At 35.2% G+C, this 12,500-nt stretch overlaps 1 protein-coding gene across 3 annotated transcripts in view; it reads right to left on the bottom strand.

The window, feature by feature from the left end:
- Positions 1-12,500, bottom strand: part of LOC135201554 (uncharacterized) — a 142,161-nt gene that overhangs the window by 42,874 nt on the left and 86,787 nt on the right. For all 3 annotated transcript variants that reach the window (XM_064230553.1, XM_064230554.1, XM_064230555.1), the window contains exons 7-9: positions 8,978-9,094; positions 8,135-8,287; positions 1,060-1,271 (exon numbers count right to left, since the gene is read on the bottom strand). In XM_064230553.1, coding sequence (XP_064086623.1) covers positions 1,060-1,271; positions 8,135-8,287; positions 8,978-9,094 — 482 coding nt within the window. The remainder of the gene's footprint in view (positions 1-1,059; positions 1,272-8,134; positions 8,288-8,977; positions 9,095-12,500) is intronic.

Below are 12,500 nucleotides of genomic sequence, written 5' to 3'. Positions count from 1 at the left end.
CTAAAATTCCTTGTGGGGGGGGGGACAGGTCAGTGAAACATTAAATTTTCCCTTGTGATTAAGGTCAGTGAACTTTAAAAAAACCCTTGTGCCAGGTTTCAGTTAAATTTAAAACTTGGGTGGGCAGGTCAAGAACTTTAAAAAAATCTTGTGGCAGGTCAGTTACTTTAAACCCTTGTGACAGCGTCAGCGGGGGATTTCTTTAAAAACCTTTGAGACAGGGTCAGTTACTTTAAACCCTTGTGACAGGTCAGTGACTTTAAACCCTTGTGACAGGTCAGTGAACTTTAAACCTTGTGACAGGTCAGTGACTTTAAACCTTTGAGACAGGTCAATTACTTTAAACCCTTGCGACAGGTCAGTGACCTTTAAATCCTTGTGATGAGTCAGTGAATTTCAGTCCTGTGACAGGTCAGTAATTTTCAACTTTCATAATAGGTAGTTTGTATCACAAACTTTTAAGACACAAATAAGCAAAATACGAAAGATTTAACGCAAACAGAACCAATATATTTTTATATATAGTTGTGAAAAATATTTCATAATCTGCTTATTTTTGTCCAATAAATTTCCGATAAAAATACCTGTTATATAAGTTAAAATAATAATAATAATAATAAAAATAATAATAATAATAATAATAATAATAATAATAATAATAAATAATAATAATAATAATAATAATAATAAATAATAATAATAATAATAATAATAATAATAATTTCATTGTTAATTAAAATTTCATTTTTTTGGTGAAATGAGTTTCAACACATTATAACTTTTCCAAATAAGTATCTGAAATATTTGACGCAACAGAAATAATAATAATAATAATAATAATAATAATAATAACTAATAATAATAATAATAATAATAATAATAATAATAATAATAATGCTATTTTTGTTAAATATTTCATTTCTTACTCATTTTTATACTATCAGCTTGTGATACAGAATACCTATAATAATAATAATAATAATAATAATAATAATAATAATAATAATAATAATAATAATAATAATAATAATAATAAAATAAATGAATAAATAAACCGACCTATGAGTGGCCATCTCCGCTTTGTAGATGTCCTGTTCATTCTCCGTATTGTACACGTTGGGCACGATGCCGTAGAGGGAGCGGACGAGCGGGGCTTCCAGACACGTCGGGCGGAAAGGCCCCGTCAGGACGGCCATTGTCGTGTAGTGATGCGCCGTGATGATTCGCACCCCGAAGGTCAGCTGGACCCGGATGTCTCTCTCGATGAAGGTCTGGAAGAGGGAGAACAATGTCACAGGTGGAATTTTTGGAAAGCTGGAGGTGGGCAGCTGGAAAACTGGAAATAATGTTTTGATAATTATGGGGGGATATTGGAAAGTTATGGAGGAAACAGGTGGAATTTTGGAAAACTGGAAATAATGTTCTGATAAATATTTGGGGGGGGGGGGGTGGGGGGGGGGGAATTTGAAAGTTATGGAGGAAACCGCTGGAATCTTTGGAAAACTGGAAACGATGTTTTGATAATTATGGGAGGATATTTTAAATATGGAGGAAAATTGTGTAAATTATGAAGTTTTGCAAATGATGGATACAAATTGCTGGAAATTCCTTATAAAAAAACCTCAGGTCTAGTTTACAATTTATGAAAAATTGCTGTCCCCGACTTACAGGGAACCAATATGATAAAGCGCACAGAGTTTATAGCCGATTATTATATTCAATTGGAAATTCCGCTACGTACTTTGTTATAAAATGATTCACCACTCCGTGGACAACGACAGTTCCGAATTGTCATGAGGCCACACACACAAATCAATGCTAACTTTCGGGAACCAATCACTGTTTGACGAAAATTAATCCAAAACATTTTGCTGAACAAATCGGTGATCAAAATTTTAATTTCTCGCGGACGTTAGGAGTAATCATATTCTGACTAAAATGATTTTTGCACTTGACAATTACGGATGAGGCCGCTCTACCTCTGCCGGGAGTTTATACATTTGTGATAGTCTACATTTCGGCCAAAAGATGTAGGCTGCTGATTACTTATTTACACGCAAACACACATTATATATATATATATATATATATATATATATATATATATATATATATATATATATATATATATATATATATCATACTACATACATACATACATACTATATATATATATATATATATATATATATCTATATATATATTATATATATATATATATATATATATATATACATATAAAACCATAATTAAGAACAGGAGGATACCGATGAGGTCATCTTTTACCATACTGAGGGCAAAACTATCTTCAAGAACTCTCTCTCTCTCTCTCTCTCTCTCTCTCTCTCTCTCTCTCTCTCTCTCTCTCTCTCTGTGGCGACCTTAGTTCTGAATTGGGCACACATTTCTCATCAAATGAAAAACGATACCTCCCTGGCTGCAGGTATACGGGAGATTTTACTCACTGACGCATACACCGCCTTTATTGCATACGTTGGTGCCATTTCATTTCCAAAGGTCCTTTAGCAAACGGGTGGCATTGTCTATGATGACCAACTTGCCGGCACCCATTCTCCACCGAAACCGTTGGGACTTGCATACACGCCCTGGCACTTTCATATACAGCTTATGGTTGGAGGAACATGGCTTGCAGAGAGACGAAAGCATACGTTTCTCGCCAGGCACTTACGAGGACACAGGAATGTAAACAAAGCCGCTGTCATGAAATGGGCGGCGTATTATTTTCACGAATATAGCATATGTGAAAGCCAAAACTAAACAACAATTACAAAAAACCAATGGATGTCGAACGTCATAGATAAAGAGTTATAAGCAAATCTGGCGACCTTTATCAGATAAATAGTTAAAAAAAATTACATATATTATATATATGTAGATATATATATATATTATATATATTATATATAATATATAATTAATATATATATATTTATTATCCTAATCTTATATGATTAAATATTCTAAATATATATAGTATATATATGTGTGTATAATATATATATATATATATATATATATATATATATATATCTATATATATTTATATATATATGTTATATACACATACATACATACATACATATATAAATATATATATATATATATATATATATATATATATATATATATATATATATATATACATATATATATATATATATATATATATATATATATATATATATATATATATATATATATATATATAATTATGTATGTAAGTGAACGAATATAGTCTATACAGTTTCTTTCTTGAATTCTGTGTTCGCATTTTAGTAAGTATTAATTCTTTCTTAATATTATTGGCCTGTTTTCTTAATCTTAGGTTTATGGATGTGTTATCCTTAACTTCAAGTTAAGTTTTCGTGTTTTATAACCGAAAATTTCATTAAAATGCAAACAAATACTTACCAGTACAGTTTTGTATATATGATATATTACAGCACCCCTTCAACCATTGACACTTTATCATAATTATGGTAATGTCTACATCCAGATGAAAAAGTTACTACAAAAACATGGAAAAATCCTTTACCATCACAATAACACCACTAAGTACACGAGAGAGAGAGAGAGAGAGAGAGAGAGAGAGAGAGAGAGAGAGACTAAGAAAATGAAATACACAATCCCTCCAGATTGACAGAAACGAGAGAGAGAGAGAGAGAGAGAGAGAAGTAGTACGCAATTCCTCCAATTTGATAGACGAGAGAGAGAGAGAGAGAGAGAGAGAGAGAGGAGAATGATGTACACAATTCCCCGATGACGGAGCATTGACGAGAGAGATAAGAGAGAGAGAGAGAGAGAGAGAGAGAAGAGAGAGAATGAAGTACACAATTCCTCCAGATTGACAGTTACAGGATATATTGACAGTTTTGCCTCGGGATCTACGGGCAGCGAGTAGCCGGGGCTGACAGCCCCAGGAAATGAAAACTGATAAAGTTAGACATTTCAACGGAGAGTCAAATCAATCACTGACGTAGGAAGAGCGTATTCTAAAGGCGCCGTTCTTCTCAGCGAACGTATTCTATGGGCGTTTTCCCTACCAGTGAGCGTATTCTATGGGGGTTATTCCACTCGGTGACCGTAAGGTAAGGGAGTTAGCCGTTTAAGTGTCTTAGTAGTTTTTAAAGCATAATTCTTCTCAATACACGTATTCTATGGGCGGTATTCCTCTCAACCATTTTATTCCGAGGGCGTTATTCCTTTCCGTTAGATCATTCTAAGGGTGCTCAATCTTTTGATTCTAAGGGAGCTATTCCTCTCAGATCATTCTAAGGGCACTACTCTCAATCGCTTTATTCTAAGGGCGCTATTCCTCTCAGATCATTCTAAGGGCGCTACTCCTCTCAATCGCTTTATTCTAAAGGCGCTTTTCCTCTCAATCGTCTTATAAGGGAGCTATTCCTCTCAGATCATTCTGAGGGCGCTACTCCTCTCAATCACATTATTCTAAAGGTGCTATTCCTCTCAGATCATTCTAAGGGCGCTATTCCACTCAATCGTCTTATTCTAAGGGCGCTATTCCTCTCAGATCATTCTAAGGGCGCTATTCCTCTCAGATCATTCTGAGGGCGCTATCCTCCTCAATCATCAATTATTCTAAGGTTTGGGCGCCTATTCCTCTCAATCGTCTTATTATATGGGCGCTATTCCTACTCAACTCGTCTATTATATGGCGCTTCATTCCTCTCAGATCATTCTAAAAGGGCGCTATTCCTCTCAATCGTCCTTATTCTAAGGGTGGCCATTCCTCTCAGATCTTCTAAGGGGCGCTATTCCTCTCAATCGTCTTATTCTAAGGGTGCTATTCCTCTCAGATCATTCTAAGGGCGCTATTCCTCTCAATCGTCTTATTCTAAGGGCGCTATTCCTCTCAGATAATTCTAAGGGCGCTACTCCTCTCAATTGCTTTATTCTATGGGCGCTATTCCTCTCAATCGTATTATTATAAGGGCGCTATTCCTCTCAGATCATTCTGAGGGCGCTATACTCTCGGTTAATTTTATTCCAAGGGCGCTATTCCCGTACGTGACAGCATTCTAAGGGTGTAATCCCCTTTGTGAGAACTTTCTCAGGAAATTTTTCTTTTAAGTGGTCGTATTCTAAGGGCGTTACTTCTCCAAGCGTACGTGTCCTCATGGCCTAAGTGTGTTACCCTTCTCAGTTAGTGTATTCTAAAGTGCTGTTCCCCAACTTGAGCGTATTCCAAGAGCGTTATTCTCTCCCGTGAGTAAGCTTTACGCTGTTACTCCCATTGGTGAGTGTATTCATATAAATCCGTGGGCGTATACCGCGTATTATTTTGTTTTCGGATTCGAGTGCTAGTTTTGGTATAGTAGAGATATACTAAACATCATTATTATTATTATTATTATTATTATTATTATTATTAAAACTAACACACACGCATACACTGCAAGAACTAAAAATTGAAAGTAAATTTCAGGAACAATTTCTTTTGTTGGTATTCACTTTTTATTCACACATGCTCTCTATTCTCACTATTTCCAGCTGAAATTGCTTCAGGCTTTGTTATTTTACCTTTAACTTCAACTTAATTCGTAAACTACTATTCAAGCCGTTTTTCTTCTTTCCACAGACAATGCACATACAATCTACTTCCACACACATTCAGGCAATTAACAGAAAACCAATATTTTAACTTGATTCTTAAAAATAATCGCTCTATATATTTCTTATACTTTCAAATACGATTCAATAGTCTTATTTATCATTAGTTTTGTTTGTTTGTATGGTGTTTTTACGTTGCATGGAAGCAGTGGTTATTCAGCAACGGGACCAACAGGCTTTACGTGACTTCCGAACCACGTCGATTGAACTTCTATCACCAGAAATGCACATCTCTCACCCCTCAATGGACCCAAGAATCGAACTCGAGGCCACCAAGGTGGTACGCCAACACTATACCGACCACGTCACTGAGGCGCTTATCTATTTATCATCAGCAACAAAATTTTGATTTAAAATACACCACACTAATAACACAGTCGAAGCAAATATACATGAACAGAATATTTGATGGAAAAATATAACACTTCACGCTTCATATCGAACGCAAATTTCTTCGTGAGGGAAGCTAATTCGTACATTCCCAAGCTCGCTTGTCAAATCCCCCTTTGTTGTCATCCACTGAGCTGTTATCCCGCTGTTATTCGAAAACAAAGGATTACAGGAAAATACACGAGTCGGTAAGTCTGTATACTTCGCTCGATTGCCCTGCCAAAAGTGTTGGGGATTCGAGAATCAGCGCGAAAATATGTTGGAATTACCGAAGCAACACCGATACCTCCTCACTGTTAAAATAGAATGGCTGCATCTTTTGAGTTAATATGCTATTGAGTCTTCTCCATTTGCTGAATAATTAATTTCTCTTCCACGGTAATAGGTCGATGTTCATATTTTCGCAAAGAGAAAAATACATTAGCAGTGTATTTAAAGCAGTCTTAATTCTCTAGACATGAGGAGGTAGTGAAACACGGGGGATAAACCCGTAGAGTTTTGCAGCAGGTTTTGGCGTTAGTATTACTTTACCAAGAAGCGTCCACATTGATCGATACAAACATTATCCATCTTACATAATAGAAATAACAAAACTCTACGGATAAATCTACTCGGATTTCTATGTAGTTTAATGCTGTTGTCCCTTTGCGAAACAATAGCGGTAATAATATAATTAATAATAATAGTAACGGAAATGTCAATTCCACGTGTAATATAATACTATAACCTGTATCATTTGCAGTTCAGATAGCTGTATCAAATTACACCAACACAATTGGGCATTTACACAAACGAATTTTACAACACTAACAACAATGAACTAATTTACTGTTTCTGAAGCAATGCACAGGCATGAAAATCGGACCCACATGAACTACAACTGACCTTTGAGGTGTTCTGACGGAAAGTGTTACATCACTTCAAAATAATAACAGTCTGAAAACGCACTCAGTTGAAATATATACTCTACAAATGTTTACAGATGTTAGTTTACGGTTCCTCGCACCGTGGATGAGAGCAATCAGGAAGTGATGACGGTAATTCATCAAGTAATTTCATACATAAACTGTGACGGTTTAAGGTGATTTGGCGAAACGTTGATCAAGGGTTTCTGATACGAATTCGGTAAAATACCAGAGTCTGAAGTCTGTTCATTTATACATTCGTTTCCAACTACACTTCAGGATCTGTGACACATGAAGACAAGGAAACGAAACAATACGAATACAAGACTACAGGTTAGACAAAATTATTTTCTTAAATTATCCAATAGTCACTTTATATATATCACATTTTCTTCAACGTACACTTCCCTACAGTATATAAAACGCTCACTGCCAACACACAGATGTGAGAGAAGAATGAAAGTTATACTTGTGAAATTTATAATATATATATATATATATATATATATATATATATATATATATATATATATATATATACACACATATATACATACATATATACATACATATATATATAATTCTGACGCTTACGTAAGCCCTAGATAATAAGATATCCCTAGCTCTATAGAGACGCATATACGATTATCGATCACACTACGCACCTCTTGTCTAACTACAAAAAGCAATCGCATAAATATATATAGAGAAAACCTGACCCTTCTTTATAAATCGGTATTACTACCTGCCTATTAATCTCCCTGCCCAGACATCAGGCGTACACACTCTCCTGATAACTACAATATGTATTCATTCGTGTTGCCCCTTACCATAGGCCTAGAGAAAACACAAAGGCCTACGCATAAAGAATGATATGACCCTACGCTGATCAATCTCTATGTCTTTCCATACTTGTTCCATGAGAGAGAGAGAGAGAGAGAGAGAGAGAGAGAGAGAGAGAGAGAGAGAGAGAGAGAGAGAGAGAGATGCGAATACATACACTCTAACAAAACTACTCATAAATTTAAAGATTAAGTCAATGAAAAATAAAAGAATACGATATATATATATATATATATATATATATATATATATATATATTTATATATATATATATATATATATATGAGAGAGAGAGAGAGAGAGAGAGAGAGAGAGAGAGAGAGAGAGAGAAGACTCTTCCTTACCTTGATAATGGTGGCCGTCTCATCCCTCAGTTTCAGCAGCTCGGTGAAGTCGAAGTGGCCGTTACACTCAAAGTTCTGAGAGCCGCTGCTCAACATGGATTTAATGCCGTCCTTTTGGCTTACCATTTCCAGGACGAACTGGTCCCGAACTACCTGTGCTCGGGAGAGAGAAGGAGACGAGTAAAAGAGCTCACAACTGCTTGACAAGTTGTTCTTACAAAAATCTTCCTTTTAATTAGAAAACCTTGCAGGAAATTTTTTTTTATTTCATTTTCTATTTCTTGACTACATTCATCACGAAGATTGACGTTCAATAATGTTTCGGTAAGTAATTCTTGACAAAACTGATAAATATGCTTACGGTAAATACTGGTAATATTATTTTATGGCAAGTGATCAAGAAGCAGTAGTTTGTACGTATGTTGGTTTATAAAATGCGCTTTGAATACCTATATATCTTTTGAAAATGAACCTAATGTAGATGATACGAGAGAGAAGTTACATTTATGCCTGATTCTGGAGATTTTCCGTAAGAAAAATGAAAAAAAAAGTGGATGCACACCCAAGGTACAAAATCATTTTTGAAGACGGATTGTTTACTATCATCATATCTCTCCTATCACATCTAAGGACACAGACTCCAATTTTCCACATCAGTTCGTTTCCCGATAACAGCGCTGACTTCTGACCAATAGAATGTACGTCAGCAAAACTGAACCCCATCCCTTCTCCCCGCCCCACCCCCATGACCCGTTTCCTGACTTTGCTGACGCGTCAGAAGGCAACAAGAACTGATGTTAAGAAAAAGGGAGGAAAAAGGAACTGACTGAGAAAGAAACTAACCTTATCTGGCAAAGTAAACTCGAAGCCCAAGTCGCTGATGTTGTGTTCGGACAAGTCGTAGCCGTGTTCCTTGAATATTGTTATCTTTCCCAGCCGTTGTTTTTCCAAGTTTCGATACTGGAAGATGGAATGGAGGGAACAAAAAAGAAACTAGGTCAATTTCGTTATTTTTCAGATGAATGTCACCGGAGAGAGAGAGAGAGAGAGAGAGAGAGAGAGAGAATGCAGAAATGGACTGTATTCCTTTACAAATTTATGACTGGGTCACAGCGGTAACCTAATTTCGATGGCTGCACCTTACACACACACACACACACAGAGAGAGAGAGAGAGAGAGAGAGAGAGAGAGAGAGAGAGAGAGAGAGAAGATTTAAGAATACCTATATTCTATCACAACTAGTAAAAAAAAGGCATATTTTTTAAGATTTAGTTTACGAGAAACAAGAAGAAAAATGCGATATGAGAGACAGAGAGAGAGAGAGAGAGAGAGAGAGAGAGAGAGAGAGAGAGAGAGAGAGATCACCTTACTGCTATAAGTGCCCTCCCCACAAGAAAATTACAGCCATGAGAACTGAAGAATGGTTACGATTCGAATCTTTTTAAAATTCTGGTATGAAGAAGGTGAAGACGCATAAAGATGATAAATGACCCGGCAGGGTAGGGAGACTACCCACCATCCTCCATCCCTGCCCCCCCCCAAAAAAAAAAAAATCGAGTCAAAAAGAAAAGAAGAATTGTAGATTTTCAAGGATATGAAAAGAATAATGACGAGAAAAATAAGTAGAGATAGAAGAAACACATTTCGAGTAAAAAGAAAAGAACTGTAGATTTTCAAGGATATGAAAAGAATAATGACGAGAAAAATAAGTAGAGATAGAAGAAACACATTTCAGAAAAATAATATTCATTGTAGACAAGATACTAAACACTTGCTAAGTTTCAGAATATAATGATACTTATTCCACGTAATAAAATCAAGCACTATCTTCTCAAATCTACAGAGGACCTAAACGTAAAGCAATTATATTTATTTCTTATGCTAAGAAAAATTCATCAATAAATTGATAAATAAAAAACAACCAGGAACTACATAAATTTGCAATATTTACAAACAAACACACACACACACACACACACACACACACACAACACACACATATATCTATATATATATATATATATATATATATATATATATATATATATATAAGGAAAAGGATTATATGCCCAGGTGTAACGCCCAATCACTTTTGAACACAAATTTTTCATACTCCCAGATATATATATATATAAATATATATATATATATATATATATATATATATATATATATATCTATATATATATATATATATAATCTATATATATCTATTATATATATATATATATATATATATTCTATAATATATATATATATATATCTATATATATATATATATATCTATATATATATATTATAATTTAATATCCAATAGTTTATAAGTGTTATGTGCAACTGCTCTAGCCAGGATTCGAAAGTAGACTTATCCATTATGAGCTAAAAAAAAAAAAAATTGGAATTTGCATCTCCATCTGGATCCTTTTTTGAAATCTGACAAAATCTTTGATTCACGAGAATATTCCATCACAAAATTGCTATGAAACCTTTTATTACCTAATCATAGAATTTTCTTAAAAACGTACCGTCCACTTTTCTACAAAATTTCATTTAGATATAGTAACTCTCTCTAAAAAATTTCTTTAAAATATATTAACATTACACAAATCTCTTTGTAAATTAAGAGACAAGATAGGACACAACGTCCTTGCAACTTCGTTGGCTGAAATAAAAAAAAACACACTTCATTATATAAAAAATAAAACTAATACATAGTAACTTACAAGAGACCTTCAATTACGTGTTATTAAGAGTCAATGGGACAGACTGAGAGATCCGAGAAACCAACAGAATGGTTTGTTTGTATGGCGTTTTTACGTTGCATGGGACCAGTGGTTATTCAGCAACGGGACCACCGGCTTTGCGCGACTTCCGATCCACGTCGAGTGTGAACTTCTATCACTAGAAATACGCATCTCTGACCCCTCAATGGAATGCCCGGGAGTCGAACTCGCGGCCACCGAAGTGGCAGGCAAAGACCATACCAACCACGCCACTGAAGCGCTACCAATGGTGACAATATGGAACTTAATACGAGGGAATTCAAAGGCGAGGAAAAAGGTCACTATAAAAAGGTCACAAGGGCCTCCAATCGATCACTGAGAGGAACCACCTTCTTCTTCTCCTTACATCGCTGACCATAAAAGAATACAAAGGGAAAGCAGAATGAAAGCAAACAATGGCGTCTTTCGCAGAAGCGTTGCTGTTGTTAATAGTTTTTTTTCTTTTCTCGTTGCTACTGGTTTACCTCTTCTTCTTATTTCTTAATTTTTCATTACTTATTACTAGTTTTCTCTTGTGTCTCTGTCTCTCTACTTTGATAGCATTCTACTACCTCAATTCTCAATTACGACTATAAGGGACTATCCACTTTCGATTACTTCCTGCAAATAATACTGCTTGATACGTTTTCCACTATTCGTTGAGTAAGATATCTCTAGTTTATATGACTTTTTCTTTTAAGACATAATCTTTATCATACATCCTATGTCTATTACAGTTACCAGTCTTTTCAAGTTAATTATTCCTTTCAGTTCAGTTTATGTGACATCAATCTTCGTTCCATTAGGTATATTGTTCATCGCTAATTTTTTACTCCATCAAACTTTCTCTTCCGTTCCTAGGCTGAACCGTTATCTTTCTTGGAAGGCTACTTATGTCTTTTTCCAGACAGTCACATCCTTCCTTCCTGAATTTCCGCGTTCTTTATCCCTTTTTATCCATTCTATGTTTCTCCAATTCTCATCTGTCTTTTAATGAAGACAGATAGAAGCTCTTATACAAAACAAAGTTTGGGGGATTTCTCTCCCGCCTTTTCCTCTCCAGCCAATGGGGAACCGCGATACAAATCGGGTTAGGGTCCGGCAGCCAACGAGAAGCGAGTATCGGCGTTCTTTCCGAGACAGTTGCCGGGCAAAGCCACAAGAACCAATGGGATTCGCGAATGCTTAGAGAACGACTTACGTTTGACCAAATAGGCTCTTTTATCTTTATTTAACCAATCTTTTTTTTTTTTTACTTCTTCTTCCTCGTCCTTTTGGGATTAAATTCTAGACTGAATTCCGTGCTTGAGTGGATTCTTTTCATGAGTTTTACGGGCTCATTATTTTGCCTGTGGCGTCTGCTGAGACTGAGCTCTCTCTGCCTTATTACTTAGTCAGATTAATTACCATCATTATGTGATTATTCAGTTCTAACTTCACTTTTGTATCCGGAGCTTAATGAGTGGGGATAAAATGGCGCCTTGGGAGATGTTTTCCATTTTCTGAAGAGCTTACAAATATACAAGATAAAACAGTGAAAATAAAAATAAAATGACAAAATGCAATAACAGGATTTTTTTTAAAAAGGCAAGCCTGTATGACT

The sequence above is a fragment of the Macrobrachium nipponense genome, chromosome 28, assembly GCF_015104395.2.
Source record: "Macrobrachium nipponense isolate FS-2020 chromosome 28, ASM1510439v2, whole genome shotgun sequence".
In the NCBI taxonomy this organism is placed as follows: Eukaryota; Metazoa; Arthropoda; class Malacostraca; order Decapoda; family Palaemonidae; genus Macrobrachium; species Macrobrachium nipponense.
This window is presented reverse-complemented; position numbering and strand designations above follow the sequence as displayed.